The sequence below is a fragment of the Kryptolebias marmoratus genome, linkage group LG24 (assembly GCF_001649575.2).
Source record: "Kryptolebias marmoratus isolate JLee-2015 linkage group LG24, ASM164957v2, whole genome shotgun sequence".
NCBI classification, from domain to species: Eukaryota; Metazoa; Chordata; class Actinopteri; order Cyprinodontiformes; family Rivulidae; genus Kryptolebias; species Kryptolebias marmoratus.
The window spans coordinates 3,884,644-3,902,027 of record NC_051453.1 but is presented as its reverse complement, the minus strand read 5'-3'; the positions used below and the strand labels follow the sequence as shown (position 1 = coordinate 3,902,027).

The 17,384-nt window shown below is 40.0% G+C and overlaps 1 protein-coding gene across 21 annotated transcripts in view; it reads left to right on the top strand.

The window, feature by feature from the left end:
* The window catches only part of dock7 (dedicator of cytokinesis 7), a 41,246-nt gene that overhangs the window by 16,375 nt on the left and 7,487 nt on the right, over positions 1 to 17,384 (top strand). For 3 of the 21 annotated variants that reach the window (XM_017420435.3, XM_017420433.3, XM_017420441.3), the window contains exons 16-45: positions 49 to 119; positions 1,558 to 1,696; positions 1,852 to 1,953; positions 2,071 to 2,157; positions 2,919 to 3,150; positions 3,295 to 3,459; positions 3,675 to 3,695; positions 3,985 to 4,154; positions 5,189 to 5,278; positions 7,130 to 7,219; positions 8,430 to 8,525; positions 8,639 to 8,779; positions 9,015 to 9,128; positions 9,329 to 9,496; positions 9,596 to 9,735; positions 9,834 to 10,003; positions 10,637 to 10,815; positions 10,899 to 11,081; positions 11,541 to 11,700; positions 11,956 to 12,052; positions 12,900 to 12,917; positions 14,483 to 14,579; positions 14,721 to 14,855; positions 14,953 to 15,105; positions 15,307 to 15,465; positions 15,610 to 15,710; positions 15,831 to 16,023; positions 16,113 to 16,256; positions 16,450 to 16,581; positions 17,361 to 17,375. In XM_017420435.3, coding sequence (XP_017275924.1) covers positions 49 to 119; positions 1,558 to 1,696; positions 1,852 to 1,953; positions 2,071 to 2,157; positions 2,919 to 3,150; positions 3,295 to 3,459; positions 3,675 to 3,695; positions 3,985 to 4,154; positions 5,189 to 5,278; positions 7,130 to 7,219; positions 8,430 to 8,525; positions 8,639 to 8,779; positions 9,015 to 9,128; positions 9,329 to 9,496; positions 9,596 to 9,735; positions 9,834 to 10,003; positions 10,637 to 10,815; positions 10,899 to 11,081; positions 11,541 to 11,700; positions 11,956 to 12,052; positions 12,900 to 12,917; positions 14,483 to 14,579; positions 14,721 to 14,855; positions 14,953 to 15,105; positions 15,307 to 15,465; positions 15,610 to 15,710; positions 15,831 to 16,023; positions 16,113 to 16,256; positions 16,450 to 16,581; positions 17,361 to 17,375 — 3,762 coding nt within the window. The remainder of the gene's footprint in view (positions 1 to 48; positions 120 to 1,557; positions 1,697 to 1,851; positions 1,954 to 2,070; positions 2,158 to 2,918; positions 3,151 to 3,294; positions 3,460 to 3,674; positions 3,696 to 3,984; positions 4,155 to 5,188; positions 5,279 to 7,129; positions 7,220 to 8,429; positions 8,526 to 8,638; positions 8,780 to 9,014; positions 9,129 to 9,328; positions 9,497 to 9,595; positions 9,736 to 9,833; positions 10,004 to 10,636; positions 10,816 to 10,898; positions 11,082 to 11,540; positions 11,701 to 11,955; positions 12,053 to 12,899; positions 12,918 to 14,482; positions 14,580 to 14,720; positions 14,856 to 14,952; positions 15,106 to 15,306; positions 15,466 to 15,609; positions 15,711 to 15,830; positions 16,024 to 16,112; positions 16,257 to 16,449; positions 16,582 to 17,360; positions 17,376 to 17,384) is intronic. The other 18 variants (XM_017420440.3, XM_017420437.3, XM_017420439.3 and 15 more) reach the window with 17 other exon arrangements.

The window sequence follows — 17,384 nt, the reverse complement described above, 5'->3', positions numbered from 1 at the left end:
GTACTAATTTGCATGTAGTTGTTATCTAATTGCTTTTTTATTCTTCAGGTTATATTTGGGAAGTCAAGTTGTGCAGATTTCTATAAAGAGGCCTACACTGCAGTGGTGTATCATAACAGGTGGGTGTGTTTGGCATTTTGGGCTAAAATAATAATTTACCAGTAGAAACTCAGAATCAAAACTTTTACATGGATTTTTTACAAAAGTAAAAAAGTTATGCAAACAAAACATTTGGTTGTATCCGAACTAGCAGCCCAATTTTAGCCCAATTTTCTTTTCCACAGCAATAAAACTTGTTCACAATGTTGTTCTTCTTCCAGGGTTTTTCTTGTTTTGTTTCAGAACTAAAATAATTGTTTCCGTGGGAAATGAGGGCCCCGCCATGACCTCTTAAACAGTTTTGGTCGTTTCCAGCCTCGAGTCAATCCTCGTGGATTTGTTTATGTGCCTGTTCGAGTTGTGGCTTGTTTATTTCTGTACCTAAGCCTGCAGAGAAAGTTTCCTCCTCTGGGAACTTAAATAATTCAGCAAGAATGAATTATAGCTTGTTATGTAATTTGATTTTTTTTTTATCAGTTTGTTAACTCAGAAAACTCCTGTTCTGTCTTGAGCCAACAATCCTTAACTTATAAATGGGTACATGAAAGTGAAATATGTGCAGATCTTATTTATTTTTTCTTGTATATAAGCCTGTTTGGCCATCTAATTTAAACCTTATCTATGTTTCTTTCTATAATAAATTGTGCATTTTTGAGGGAGAAGCAGCAGGAGAAGGCTGTGGATTTTTACGACCCACCTATTTTTAACGGAATTTGCAACCAGAGAGCTGGCAGTTGTATGCTTACAAATTTAATTCATATTAAGGTTTTTAATGCATGAATCTTAACCTGTTGTCAGTTCTTTACCAGGGAAAGTGGGTATTATCTTAGTACCTCTGGCTTTTCTTGTTGTTCTATGTGACAACGATTACATATCTGTCTGGATTCAACAAGGGGCCAGTTTTATTTTCATACTGTCACCCAACTTCTGCTATTAGACTGCATGACTTTGCAGTAAATGCAGTAAATTCTAATTTTGGTGGCTCCATTGTCAACGTTGGTACAATTGGAACCATAAGGCGGGTGTGATGTGCCACTGTTATTTTACTTCTATACTTAAGTTAGCATGCTTTCCCACTGTGTTTACATTATATTTTATTAATAAAAGTGAAAAAGCTGCATCCTGGTTAAGTTATTGGTCATTTGTAGATGTAATCAGTGATTACTGATGAACTCCCTGTACTCTCTTCACATTTCATTCACTCTTTCTCAAACATGCAAGCATGCATCATGAAAGCTTGATGAAATGGAATAGTGGAATATAAGATGTCAGGCAAGTTGCAGCAAGCATAGATAATTGATTAATGGCTGTTTTTGTGGCTTTCAAAATAAAGGAGAAAACAAATCCCTTGACTGTTCACAACTTGTTACCAGCAAATCTCTGGTTTTCCTTCCTAATCCATCTGTTTGTTCTTCTATCAGTTAGAAGGTTTTACATCATTGTTTCTCCTCTCTGCAGATCCCCTGACTTTCACGATGAGATCAAGATCAAGCTGCCTGCCTCTCTGTCAGACCACCACCACATTCTCTTCACCTTTTACCATGTCAGCTGCCAGCAGAAGCAGAACACGCCACTGGAGACACCTGTGGGATACACGGTAAACAAGAAACACGACAGTAAAATCCCTGACAAAGGTGTACGTTTACTCGTGCTCACATTCACACACCATAAGCTACAAACGAACATATGGTAAATTATAATCCTTGTGTTCGGCGTGTAAGCAGTTTTCTTTCACTGTTCGCTCTGCTGTAGTGGATCCCAATGTTGCAGAATGGACGCCTGCGAACGGGACACTTCTGTCTGCCCGTGTCTCTTGAGAAGCCGCCTCAGTCGTACTCTGTTCTCTCCCCAGATGTAAGAACTTTGCCTTTCACCTATGATCCTAATAAGCAGGACAGATATCTTGGCTGAGCTCTTTACGATCACGTTTTGTTTCCATTTTCACAGATTTTACTCTGTTGTGTGTTTTAGGTTCCTCTGCCGGGAATGAAGTGGGTGGACAACCATCGAGGTGTTTTCAACGTGGAACTGGTGGCTGTTTCAACCATCCACACGCAGGTAATTACTCTCTTACCTTGCCTTTTAGCATGTGCATTCATGTCAATAAAAACACTTAATATTTCTAAAATAAACATCTCAAAAATAATACAAAATGGTTAATTATTACTCCTTGTTACCACAGACTATCATTCGCAATCATTATATTAGTAGTTATTTAGAATTTCCATTAAAATGAAGAGAAATTGTCAGTTTTTCTTCTCACTTTGAGGCAGTAAGTGCCTCTGAGTTCCAGTTCGTTAGTAGGTGAATCTTACCTTGCCAGTAATTTTCTGAGGTCTACTCCATCTCTGTTTTGGCTGCTGTGTGGAGGGCTTGACTGTGGGTCCTAGGAGCCTAACTGGGGCTAATGTGCTCATAAATCACCGCTCTTGAGACAGATTAGATTTACTGGACTCTCCTGTGTTCTTGTGGTAATGTTCGTTTTGCGGTCTTTACTCAGTGAGCCAACTTGCCGACTTAGAGACGAGTACTGATGAGTAGGTCCAAGATTCGTTTTTGTTTTTTGAGTTCTTTCTTACTTTTCTTTTTCACTTTTCTCTAACTTTATATTCAAATTTGTGTTTTATATCAGTTTCATTGTGTTGTTGTTCTTCATTCATTTTTGTTAAGGTTCATTCATCTTCTAATCTTTTCTTCTCTGTACGATGCATGTTTTATGATTATATTTGTCCTGTATTTACTTTCAAAACCTTCATTTTTTTCCAACCTATTTTTCACTCTTTTCTTCTTCACTTTCTGCCCCTAATCTCTCTCTTTAGGACCAGTACTTGGATAAGTTCTTTGCCCTGGTACATGCTCTGGATGAGCATGTGTTTCCGGTCAGGATAGGAGACATGCGCATCATGGAGAACAATCTGGAGGCGGAGCTTAAAGCCAGCATTGCTGCACTCACCTCAGCCCAGCTTGAGCCGGTGGTTCGATTCCTTCATCTTCTGCTCGACAAGTTGGTCCTGCTTGTAGTTCGGCCGCCGGTCATAGCTGGACAGATCGGTAAGAAGTTTGATTGCAACAACTCAAGATGAGAGAAATACTGAGCTTACAGTAAAATTAATTTGCGGTGCATTCAGTTTTATATTGCTGTGTGTCATGTGCACACAGTAGTTACATAGACTGATTCCCTTGTGTGTGTTTTAGTGAATCTAGGTCAAGCATCCTTTGAGGTCATGGCGTCGGTTGTGAACCGGCTTCATAAATACCTGGACACCAGCCAAGATATGCATGGCCGCAACAGCCTGCTGTCGTCTTACATCCACTACATCTTCCGCTTGCCTAGCACGGACCCCAACTCACCATCGCCAGGTATAGTTCAGTTAATACAGTTCTTGTTTGACTCTTCTTCATTCTTTTCCTGCTCTTTTGTGTTTTTACCTTTTCTTTTACCTGCATCCATTTCCCAGCTCCCCCCTCACTGCTTGTCTTTTACTCCACTGGTCTGCCATACCTTTTCTATTTCTTTTTAACTTTTGCCTTTTTTTCCTCCCATATTCATTTATTCTTCTGCCTGCTCAACACAGACCCCAACTCATCCCTAACAGGTAGATATGTTCCACTCCAATAAATTATAATCTGCAGTTTCGTTTGAATGTAAATTACAGTTGTCTTCTCAAATAATCTATGCTATGACAGAGCATTTCATGTTTGGCATGTTTTTTTTTTGGAATCCTTGTTTACTTTTCATAAACCTTTCAGTATAAGAGTGTGGTAAACATTGATGGATAACTGTATTTTGGAAGTTGTGGGCTCACAGCCGTCTGGTTAGGTAGGGTGGTACCAACCTTCACATCCCGAGTGACTCATCCATTTTGTCTTTGTGTGTTGTCCCAGGTCCCGGAGGGTTGGGAGGTTCAGTTCACTATGCCACCATGGCTCGCTCTGCAGTTCGACCAGCCAGCCTCAACCTCAGCCGCTCCCGTAGCCTTAGCAACAGTAACCCAGACATCTCTGGTACGCCCACATCTCCTGACGATGAGGTTCGCTCCATAATTGGCAGCAAGGTAGGATGGTTAAAAATAAGCTTTTTTTTTGTCTCAGTACTATGAAATTGGCACATTTTGAGGAAAAAAAGAGGCACCCATTCTCAAAAATGTTACATGGACTCCCAATGTGGACAGAACCAGCAGCAAAGATATGCTTTTTGGCTACTTTACCGTAGGCATTATTTGGCTTGTCCACACCACACATGGGTGTCAGATACCAAAGATAACTATTTAACCTTGTAATCTAGCAACTTTTATTGGTTTATGAAGTATTTTAGTCTCGAATGAGGTACCTAAACACAATCTATAATTTAATTCTTAACCCATGTGCACCACGACCCAGCAGAGTTGTGAGCCGTATAGCCAATGGATGAACATAAGCCTGAACACTTTATTGCTGTCACCGCTGTAACATGTACCTGTCACTCACAGAGGTATGCACAAACAATGAATGCAGGTTGTGAAAGGCATACAAAACGTTTCCTTTTTTAAAGCCAGTAAAAAAAAAAAGTGGCAACTTTTTAATGATAATCACATAAGCTTATTCTCATTTGTTGTTTGTTTTTATTTCATTGTATTTATCCGTTTTCATATAATTTGTCTTGTTTGATTTGTGATTTCCCACTTTAAACATTTTGATTTGTCTCAGAAAGCACATGATCAGTGAGTGAATGTTGTAATGTGTCTTTCTAATGGCCTTGCTGTACTTGTAACGATTATATGATGGATGCAGCCCTCTTCTGATGATTGTTCCCCTTTCTGCTAATGCTTAACTAAATCTTTCTTTTCCTATCTCCAAGAAAGGGAAAGTTATTTTTATACACAAAGGGAAAGGGATAGAGAGAATTTATTATCTTTGCTCCTTTTGGTGATAATTTGTGTTTTAATTTACTGACCATTAATGTTTTTGGAGGCCTTGGCATCTTCCAGCAGTCATGACTTTTGAACCTCTTTAACTTGTCATTATTCCTTTCCTCCTCCTTACCCCTGTGCTGCTCGCTTGTTCCCTTGCTTCCTGCCTGCCTCGTGTCCTTTGACCTTGGCACCCCTAGGGCTTAGACCGCTCCAACTCGTGGGTGCACACCATGGGCTGTAGTGCCCCCTGGGGATCCAGCCCTGGGTCCGCTCCAGAAACCCTGCAGGTGGTTTAATGAATGCCCCGTCCTCCACTTTGCCTCACAACAAAAATAACCCTATTCACACTGAATGGATTCTGAAATATCTGGAGTTTTGGTTTATTAGTGTGCTTTGTTAGAGGACACTCATAGATATGTAACTGGAGGATTTCCTATCAATTCAAACATTATTTTAATGCTTTTATTTCCTTTGTAATGTTCAGATCTCCGTTGTGTGCAACCTGTTATAAAGCTTCTTACAATGTTTACAAATATGATAAACTCTCAAACCATGTGCAGATTAGTCAATATAACTTAAAAGATAACAGACCAAAACTTCAGAATATTACAGCATTCCTTTAAAATTTATATCACAATTCTCCCATAAACCTACTCATGGGAGTCACAGCCACCTCCATGAACCTCATGTTGTCATATTAGTCCTTGTTTACGTGGCATTAATAGTGTTCTTTGTGATCCAATTATAAGTGGACAGCTCTGAGTACAAATGTGATTGAGGATGAGGTGGTATAGGCAGCTTCTGACACATTATTTTAGAAGAGTGAACGTAAAAAGCACAACCAGCCTGCTTCTATTGGTTTGACACAATATATTTGTCAGATTCATGCATCGGGTTGTGTACCGGTGGTTAAAAAACACTTTAAAGTGAGTGACTGTGTCGATATTTTGTCATAAATCAGTCAGTTGTAGTATTGAGCTATGATGCTGCAGGACTGGCTCTTTACACACACAGCTGGGAAAGTAGATATGATCCCAAAATGAGACTCATTTTAATGTTTGGTGTAAAGTTAGACAGTTAGAGCTGTGCACTTGTGATTGGATCAGATAGGACACTGATTAATACCAAGTATGAAAAGGTTTCAGATTTCTGTGTTCTTTGCTTTATTACATCTAACATTTCTCTTTTTCTCAGTACCTGCATGAAAAGTCATGCAGGTCCAGATACTGCAGTTCCAGTTTTGCTTTGAGACCATTTTCATCCGTGGCTTTATTTCTGCTTGATTGTCCCATTTATCCTCCATTGTATATTTCAGTACAGTGGTTATTCAATTGTTAAACATTAAACCAAGACATAAGTATATACAGTGCACATGAGAGAGAAATGTTTTGATTGTTGAGAAAAAGAGTAGTGTTAGAAATAACTTCCTTCAGCAGTTTAGATTTTTCTCTTTTTCTTTTCTTCAGAACATCCCATCCTCTCTGCTGTACATGCTCTGATCTCAGCTTGTTAGCTCTTCATAGTCCTCAGTTTGTCACTAAAGCTTGGTGTATTTGTGAGTGTGAGTGTGTATCCACATACATGAAGTTCTTTTCCCACTTTACATCTTTGTGTTGTCTTGTCTGATTTTAGGTTGTCATGACATAAAGGATCTAATTAATAATTTACACATCGAGTCAACAAGATAAAGCTATAACTGTATATTGAATCATGAGAACATGACTAGATTACCCTCTGGTAGTAAAATACTCTTGATGTTTTAGTGTAGTGTTAGTTTTTTGTGCTGTTATGTCTCTGCAGTGTTACATTTACCTTGAGAGATACAGAATGGGCCATTTTGAAGCATTGGCTGTAAAATCGGTAGAAATGATTTTCTAGTCTGACATGCGGCCATTTTGCATCTCTACTGTAAGGCACTGAACAGGTGATGTTTTAGATTAGTGTCCTGTGTCTAAACATTTTGTGTTTTCATGTATGAACAGTATGTGCAGCACAATCACAAAGTGTGTTTTAAGCATGCACCTGTGGGGTATGTGTGACCCAGCCTACAGGCTCGCCTGTGTGCTGAGGTGTAGCCCCACACTGCTGGTGCTCCTCCACTAACTTTGCTGTCACCATTCCATTCATCCCACTCATAGGCCATGGAGCGCTGTGGCAATCGCATGTCTTCGCACACTGAGAGCGCCAGTTTCTTGCAAACTTTAACTGGACGGTTACCCACTAAAAAGGTAGAGCCACTTGCACTTGGGGGAGGAGCCCACCCAATCCTCCTCTTCTTCGCCTCCTCACTTGTCCTGTCTGTGGATGTGTGCCTCTGCATTGGTTGATGTTGTAATTGGTTTTTTGTGTTGTTTCGCTGAATGCTGTTTGTCACTGATCTGCATTTTTTTTTATTTTTGATACATTAAAGAGCTTTGAATGTTGGCTCTAGTCTGGCTAAAGCTGACTGTGAGATATCCACAGAGTCTGGGAAGTCTTCATTTATCGTGCACTATTAATATTGTTTGCTTTTTATTCAGCTGCTTTCATTCCCCCAAAAAATGTTGAACCATGAAATCCATTAAGAGATGATTTCTGTTGTAGTTCAGGATTTTCAGGACGTTCTTTAGTCTTTCTCAGCTGATCCAGTTAATTGTACCTGACAAAAATGTTTATTTCTAGTAAGACTAAAATGATATAACAAACACTCCATGTTTCTCTATAATGGAGTGACTGATACTGATAAAGTCCTGTTCTTTTCCTTTGTTTCAGTCAACAAAATCAAGGAAGACTTGCTGGACAAAAGTTGGTTTATTAGCCAGACTATTTTAAATATTAGTGTTAAATATAAACTAGATGAATGTTACTATACTAAACTATTTTTGCCTTGCAACAACTAATTTTATATAAAATAAAATAAACTTATTTCATCCCCATAGTAATGTCAGGATGTTAAACTGCTAAATACTATAGAATGGATAGTAATGAAAATGCATATTCATCTAATAATCTGTGTGATTTTTGTTTTTTGGTTGTTTTAATGTCTCATTAACATCTAATAAATATCTAACCTGACTGCCTTTAATGAAGTTTATTTTCAGAGTTGGGAGAGCAGGAGCTTTACTGGATTTTGTTTTTTCTTTTATGTAGAGAATTAACAATTGGGTCATCCCTAAAGGTTATTAGGAACCAGGATTAAAGTATCTTTTTATTCTAAATCTAATATTAGTAATAATTTTCATTATACATCAAAATCCGTTTCCGGTGTTTACTCATATTTCTAGCTATGCACAGTATGCTTATAAATCCAATTTTTATTCATGCTTGTAAAGACAAAGACACTTTTTTTAGACACCTCACTTCCTTCTTCCTTGGCTTTAATGCTTTCTGTTTTATTCTCCATCTGTGCCTTTGCCTCTCCATCTCATTGTCTTTATTTATTCTGAATTTGCTGCTCAGCTCTTCCACGAGGAGCTGGCCCTCCAGTGGGTGGTGAGCAGTGGAAGCGTCCGGGAAGGAGCACTGCAACAGGCCTGGTTCTTTTTTGAACTCATGGTAGGACACAAAGCCTTGAAACATAAAAACAACTCGTGGTTATGCTTCCCCCCTTTTTTTTAAATACATGACATGTATCTTTTGTGTTATCTGAATGAACACCTCCACCACAGGTGAAGAGCATTATCCACCACCTTTATTTCACCGACCGCTTAGAGTCACCCAGGAAGAACCGTTTTCCCGAACGCTTCATGGATGACATCACAGCTCTGGTCAGCACCATTGCCGGGGACATTGTGTCTCGCGTCCAGAAGGTAAATAAAAACCAGGTCAGGTGTTGTATAACATCATCTATAAGCCTGCAGTGTGTTAGAGGCTTGCAGCATACACGAACATAAAGAAAAGTAATGCCACGATGGAAGCTGATAAAAAGAAGTGCATTTGATACGTTTGATGGGTTTGTGTAGTTCTGGCTCTAAGAGACGTGCCCGTGATATCGTCTCATGCATAATGAAGCAGATTCAGCGCTGATGGTTCTTGTCCATTCAGGATCTGGAGTTGGTGGAGAGGCTGAACACCAGCCTGGCCTTCTTTCTCAATGACTTGCTGTCAGTCATGGACCGAGGCTTTGTCTTCATGTTAATCAGGACATATTGGAAACAGGTGCAGTTCTTACTCCGTGTTGTTGATCCGTGACAGTAAAGAAAGCCAAAATAACTGGATTGGCTCAGTAAATAGCAATAATTATGTTGGGGTGATATTTCTTAGGTTGATTTGACAGCACATGCTTTCATTTTTTTATTTGAAACAAAATATTCCCTTGTGGTAAGATTTGCATCACTCTGTCCATTTTCTCTGTTTAGGTCTCCACAAAGCTTTACGCTCTGCAGAACCCAACTATGGAGTCTTTAAGGCTTGATTTCTTAAGAATTGTTTGCAGTCACGAACACTACGTCACCTTAAATCTGCCCTGCAGCCTGCTCACTCCGCCTGCGTCGCCTTCCCCATCTGTGTCCTCAGCCACCTCACAGGTCAGACAAAAACACACAGAGTGAATGGGTTTTTATCACCGTTTGGCTATTTTAGTTACATGTTGGCCTTCTTGTTTGGATTTTCTTTCTCTTATATAGAGCTCTGGGTTCTCCACTCATGTTCAGGACCAAAAGATAGCCAACATGTTTGAGCTGTCTGTCCCGTTCAGAGAGCAACATTATCTGGCTGGACTCGTGTTATCTGAGCTGTCTGTAATACTGGACCCAGATAACGAGGGGTTAGTATGTCAAGAAGTGTTGGTAAATGAGTGTCGTTAGATTCTGTTGATGGACATACTGTACTTTTGTGTCCCTTCTTTTGTTTGTTTGACTGTAGGATGTTCGGTCTGCATAAGAAAGTGGTGAGTGTCGTCCACAACCTCCTGTCCAGCCATGACTCTGACCCTCGGTACGCCGATCCTGAGGTCAAGGCTCGAGTCGCCATGCTCTACCTGCCTCTCATCGGCATTGTCATGGAGACACTGCCGCAGCTCCATGACTTTACAGGTGCAGGTCAAAACTATTCTGAACATACAATAATTTAGGGATATAAAGCATCCTATTAACCCACATTAGTTTAAATGTGGGGAAGTTCTAGCCTTTTTATTCATATCTATCTGTTTTTTTACTGTTATTTTTAGATCGTAACTCATTTAAATTGAAATTCAACACGATAAAAAGAGATTTTTTGCTGACTGAATGTCTCCACTGGGTTAATGAAGATGGTTGAGTTGTAATGTGGCAAAAAGCCAAATATAGCAAGTCAAACAACTGGATCTGGGGGGGTTACATTTACACTTTAAATAGCAACATCGTTTTGCAACCTTAAAGGTTATCAGTGGAGCTTCAAAGGATGGTGCCCTGACAAAATGTTCTAGCTAATCTCTAACTTCAGTTATTTCTTATCTCTGTTTTTGTTGTTTTTAACCTAACCACCTGTTAACATGTTAACCCAGGTCCTCTCCAAATATGTTTTTGTCTTTTGACTCTGTATTTAAATGGACCTTTTATAAATATGTGACCACCAGCTGGAGTTATTTGCAAATATCTCAATTCTTTTTTTCATATGGTCTTATTATCTCTGGTCCAGTTAGTTTGAAATGAATTCATAATTGTTTTCTTTTCTTTTTGGTATTTTAGAGTCTCATAACCAGTGGGGTCGGCCCGGCGGTCCACAGGGCGCAGCGGTGGGCAGCGGTGGAGAGGAAGCAGAAGGGGAAGGGAACAGCATGATCAGTCAGACTGTTGCCATGGCGATAGCAGGCACCTCCACTGCATCTCCAATGTCCCGACCAAGTAGCTTCCTGCTCAACTCGCAGGTAGTTTTCTGTTTGCTGTGAGAATCATTCTGTTGACTCTGACTCCGATGACTCCTGTGACTCCTTCTGATTCACCTCGCCAGGCGAGTCGTCAGCACGGGAGCTTCTCGGCCGAGTCGAGTCGCAGCCTGCTGATCTGTCTGCTGTGGGTTCTGAAGAACGCTGATGAGCTGGTGCTACAGAAGTGGTTCACAGACTTGTCTGTGTCCCAGCTCAACCGCCTGCTGGATCTCCTGTACCTCTGTGTCTCCTGCTTTGAGTACAAGGTAGTGTTTCTAATAGATGCTCTCACTTATTGATGAGTTGTACAAATTACCAACCCCTTTGACTGTAAAGTTCACACTGAGAGGTGGAGCATCTACACAATTTTATATGCATTTTCTACTATTTTTACTCAACAAGTGTGTTATTTTTAGATAAGATGTGATATTAATTAGGGCTGGCTGCAAAAAGTGATGATTGCTTTGCACTTTTTTATGGAACAAAGGTGTCTTTGTGCTTTGGCTGCTGTGGAGATGAAACACATTTATGCAGATACATTTCTACTTTCCATACTTACCTGTCTGTTCTATTAAAAAACAGCCTTTTTGCTGTTTGTTGCCCTTTGTGTGCGCCTCTGTTTTCATGCTACTAACTTGCTTTGCTTGCTGGGTGCTGTGCAGCAAATAATTTCCTCGCTGTATGTTCTCTGTCCTTCCACTCACCCTCCTCTTCACGGATACAAGGCCCATGTTGTGTTCACCATGCAGGGAAAAAAGGCATTTGAGCGCATGAACAGCCTGACCTTTAAGAAATCCAAAGATATGAAGGCCAAGCTGGAGGAGGCCATCCTGGGCAGCATCGGGGCCAGACAGGAAATGGTGCGGCGCAGTCGGGGACAGCTAGGTAGGAACACACACTTTGGCACATTCCCAGAAATGCAGGCAGACCCACATACAGACAAATAAAAACAATCTAAATAAGCCTACATTTGAAGAGCTGAAGTAGTGAAAAACAAACGTGAAACATTCCTACATCCTTTAGACAGTTGCACCTTTTTATAAGACGGTAGCTGCAACTAAAGTTAGTTTAATTTCCAGTTCAGACACAGCCTTTTTTATCTGTCATGGAAAAATTAAATTCTGTTTCTCCACCTTTTAGAGCGGAGCCCATCTGGCAGTGCCTTTGGCAGTCAGGAAAACCTCAGATGGAGGAAGGACATGACCCACTGGAGACAAAACACTGAAAGGATGGACAAGTATGCTCATTCAGTTACCTTACTTCATTTTCTCGCATAAAAATGGAAAATATTCATCCAAAAGACCTGAAAATGTCTTTTGTGTGAATTTTGAATTTCCTTTTGAATTTGAGAAAATGCACAAGTCATATTTTGGACTAAATAGTTTTAAATTAAACAGAAAACCAGACCAGTGGAAGAATAGGAGAATTAACATGAATCCCTCCACTGCCAATATGCAGATCTGAATGGCTGAACTGATCTGCTGTCATGGAGCGGGTCGTTTACAAGAATCTTTGTTTTTTTGTTTTATTGTCCTGTTATGGCATATCAGGCATACCTTATAGAAGAGATGGCTGCCTACATGTGACAGAACAATAAGGATATCTCAAGATGAGAATCCTGATTGCATGATTTACTTTCTTGAATCAAGACTGAATCTGAATCTAGCAAAAACAACGAGAAGAATCAGTGTTTTTATTTACAGATATTTTCATCTCCCTCAGCAAAACCCACATTTTTTATTGTCATTTGCTTTAATGAGTACATAATGTACTATGTTTAAATGCTGTTTATAGTGTAAAATGCTTCAGATGCATGTGTTTGTTAATGTTAATGAATGTTGAATTTATCTGATGTCTGACTCTTTCCCACAGTGTTTGACAAGTTATTCGTAGCATTCTTCCCTAAAAGTTTAATGTCATGTGTCACATTTTTTTGCTAAAAGTATTGGCCCTAACGCACACACACAACCCTTTTGCCTCTTGTTTAGTATTTTATTTTCATTTGTGTTCTTTTGTAAACCGACATCGGCCTCTGTGTTCGTGTTAATTTGCATTTGTTCTCTCATGTTGCTGTGTTCATGTAGGAGTCACAGATCAGTCAGGTATTGTATGGTCTACATTTGTCGTGTGCCACTTTGAGTTCCCCTCCTCCTTAGAGCCTCATGTGAAGGTGTAATGTCATGCATGTGGGAAGTCAGCCAGTTAAGGTGGAAACAAAATGAACACATTAGTTTGTTTGGATTACAACACCATGATCCGGACTATGAACTGGTCGGTAAATAATTTTCAGATTTATTTGATTTTGGATAACACACAGTAGCACTAGAGCCACAACTTTAATACAGTAAATGTGTGTGGGTGTTTTTTTTTTTTCCATTTTAACTTTTTAAGTTCTCACATGCACATGAAAGCACCAACAGAGACCTCTGATCCTGGTTCTGAGCCCCGAACCCCGCCCCCCCACCCCGCCGCTTCAGTCTCTTTGCCCTCATAACATCCTGTTTCCCGGGGTTAGTCGTGGTTGCTGTGGGTCTGTTTTGCTTTTTAACATGTTTGCTTCTTGTTTTTGGGTTCTGACTCTGTGTGTCTTTGGATGCTGCTGCCAAAAACAGCAAACTCAATGTCAAAAACAATAGAAATTACAGTGCATGTAGATTTATGACATTTAGATTGTATTCCACCTGGAAACCAGGAAGAATTGTTTTTAGTTTTCCACTGAAAAAGTAGCCTTATTAATTGTTATAAAACCAAAAGCTGTTTGGACATGGATGTTAGATGTATCAGCTGACCGTCTCTTTGGATCAACAGGTTTTGTTGCTTTAAGGCACTCATTGCAAACTATGAAATAAAACATAAAAAAGGTTATCCCGAACTATCAAATGGTGCCTTTTGAAAGTGATTACTCCATAAGTTTTCCAAATGTATTGATATAAAATTAGCACTTATATCTGCATAATTTACTCAACAAATCTGAGCATAAATTCGTACCAACACATCAACAATGTCTGGATTCCTGACCCCAAACAGCTCGTCCATTGTTGGCCTATTTTCAGTCACTTTGGCTGATTCTGGAGGTAAACAAACACGCAGTAGTTGACAGCAGGTCACAAATTGTGCTTACACATTTTTAATTGGAGGAATAATTTATCATTAATAATAGGAAAAAGTTTGTCCACATTTTTTTTTTACCAGTTTTCATGACATTGCGATGAGTACCTTTTAAAATATTTAGAAAAACGTTAGAATCATGCAGGTTAAGTATATACTTTCAGTCCAGCTTTGGATTTTAACAAGCTTAATATAAAGCGTTGTGCAAGTGTTATTTCCTTTTTTTTGGCTTTTAAGGAGCCAAACGTTCATCCAAACATTAAAAATGACTTCAAGCAATATTTCTTCAAGCTTTCTGAAATTCTTTCAAAGTATTTCTTTCTTTCCTGCTTTCTCAACTATTATCCTTCCAGTATCTGATCATTTTCAGGTGATTTTCTGTTTGTTTGTTAGGCTGTTTGACTCTGATCCTTGAATAATTGAAGCATTTAAAGGCTCCTAAACTCAAAGACTGGAAACTTTTGGTGACACGTAACAGACAACTTGAGGCCACAAAACCTGCCTCAGAATCTGGGAGGTCAGTTTATGAACTCATTCTTTTCTGTTTTCATGGTTGTAGAACGAGAGCAGAGCTGGAACATGAAGCCCTCATTGATGGAAACCTTGCCACGGAGGCCAACCTAATTATTCTTGATACGCTGGAGATCATTGTTCAGGTGGGCAAGCAAACAACTCCAAATGCTTCAACTATTGCTTGTTATTCGGTTGAACATTTGTTGTTTCAAAGGCGGAGTTGTATGTTAATTCTTTGAATTTGTTTACTTTCCAAATAACCTGCTGTTTGTTGTTGTTTGCAGACAGTGTCAGTGACAGAATCCAAGGAGAGTATCCTGGGTGGGGTGTTGAAGGTCCTGCTTCACAGCATGGCCTGCAACCAGAGCGCCCTCTACCTGCAGCACTGCTTTGCCACTCAGAGAGCCCTGGTTTCTAAGGTTATTTCTAAGGCTTTATTTCACCCAATTTGTTTTTTACAGTTCCTCCCAGAATTAAATGTTTGTAATAAGTTTCTTCCTTATTATACTTGTGTAGTTTCCTGAACTGCTGTTTGAGGAAGAAACGGAGCAGTGTGCTGATCTGTGCCTGCGACTTCTGAGGAGCTGCAGCAGTAGCATAAGTACCATCAGGTCCCACGCCAGTGCCTCCCTCTACCTCCTCATGAGGCAAAACTTTGAGATCGGCAATGTAAGTACAGCTTCAAGACCCGAGCCTATTATTAGCCGGATCTCCAGCTGGTGATTCCAGTACTGGTAAATGTCAGGCTCATGTGCTTCAAGTAGGGGTAGAATTTTCACACTTTAAAAAAATCTTCTCCAGCTAGAACGCACATTTGTAAGACACAGGGTTTTAAAGTGCAGTTTTTTTAACTATTGCATTTTTTTTTAGAACTTTGCAAGAGTGAAGATGCAGGTGACCATGTCTCTGTCCTCGCTGGTGGGAACGTCCCAAAACTTTAATGAGGAGTTCCTCCGGCGGTCTCTGAAGACCATCCTTACCTACGCGGAGGAGGACCTCGAACTGCGGGAGACCACCTTTCCAGACCAGGTACTAATCTGTTTAGCTTGTTTTTAATGTGTTGTCCAACTTTGTGTAAAAGGCAAACCAACAACAATGTTAGTTTAACTTGATGCAATGCTTTGTAGCACCAAGCGTTCATTTACTTTTTGAGCTGTGTGTTTGTCCCACCAGGTCCAGGACCTTGTGTTTAATCTGCACATGATCCTGTCTGACACAGTGAAGATGAAAGAACATCAAGAAGATCCTGAGATGTTGGTAGATCTCATGTACAGGTACAGACCACAACCAAGCACAACGTTTATTTGTTTTATTATTTAAAATAGTTTCTGTAATTATGAATAGCTTTTTGGCTGTTTTTTTTTATTTTGTGGGTTCTGACTGTTGTCTTTTAGGATTGCAAAGGGATACCAGACATCTCCAGACCTGCGCCTTACGTGGCTCCAGAACATGGCTGGAAAGCACTCAGAGAGGAATAACCACGCCGAGGCTGCTCAGTGTTTAGTGCACAGCGCCGCCCTGGTGGCAGAATACCTGAGCATGCTTGAGGACCGCAAGTACCTCCCTGTAGGCTGCGTCACCTTCCAGGTAAGGATAGTTCTAGTCGAAATTAAAATCAGAACATGCAAATGAATGAGCTGACACTTTGTTTTTGCTCTCGTACATATGTGCTCCAGAACATCTCTTCAAATGTGCTGGAGGAATCTGCTGTCTCTGACGATGTGGTGTCACCCGACGAGGAGGGCATCTGCTCGGGGAAATACTTCACTGAAATCGGTCTTGTGGGTCTCCTGGAGCAGGCAGCTGCCTCCTTCTCCATGGTGAGAGAGGAGTGATTGGATTAAAAGATGTTGATACTCATGTGGTTTCAGTTGGGAAATATAACTTTAGATATAAAGTTACTCATGGAAGAACATTAGTTTGTAATCAAATGAATTCTCTAAACATCTATAATGAGTTATATAGACTACAGACTGGTTGTTTAAATGATGTTTGTGTTGCTCTTCCCTCCAGGCTGGCATGTATGAGGCAGTGAATGAAGTCTACAAGGTGCTGATCCCAATCCACGAAGCCAACAGAGACGCAAAGAAGCTCGCCACCATCCATGGTAAACTACAAGAAGCCTTTAGCAAAATCGTTCATCAGGTAAGCACATGGCAGAAAGATGTCCTCTTCCTCACCTGGCTCCAAAACCTTCCAGTAAATTTAGATCAGAATCAAAAAAGAAATGTGCATTTGATCTGATCGAGTTTAATTCTTGTTATCAGGTTGTATAAGAGGTTTTTTTTTTAATCTTTTTAGGAGTCCTGTTGTTAAATTATTGTTAATTAAATATGAATTGCATGTTTTAAAATCAGCAGAACGAATGGAAAAATCCTGAACTTCACATTCATGTTGACTTTTGCACAATCCACTGCCATGATGAGCCAGTATAGATGTCCCTTTGACAACGGTGTTAAGTTGCACAAAAAGTCCACAGATTGAAGTTTGTCACCGTTTTGACAGAAGCACTGAAAGCAGCCTTCACACAGACACAATGTTGCATGATCTGAAATCCAGTGTGTTCATATTTTTATGGTATGTTTGACACCTGGCATGTTTAATTTTATTTTCTTAGTATGAAATAAAGAATGCATGAGGTGTCAGAAGAGAATCCAACTTTGGTTTTTGGTGAAGGCCAACTGTGTGATCCAAACTGAGGACGTCATGGTTGCAGCTGTCTGTTGTGCGAAGCGTATTCTTTCACACAGTTGTGACAAAAACGTTTTTTATTGGATGATGATTTGATTTGTGTTTTATGCCTTTATGTCAGAGCAGCTAAGCGGTCCTTGTTTCAAAGGGCTTATGGTGGTGTGCATGTGTGTGTGTGTGTGTGGTTTGAAATGTCTTGTGTTCATGTGTCCTGTATTCTCTTTGTTACACAGAGTACTGGCTGGGAGGTAGGTGGT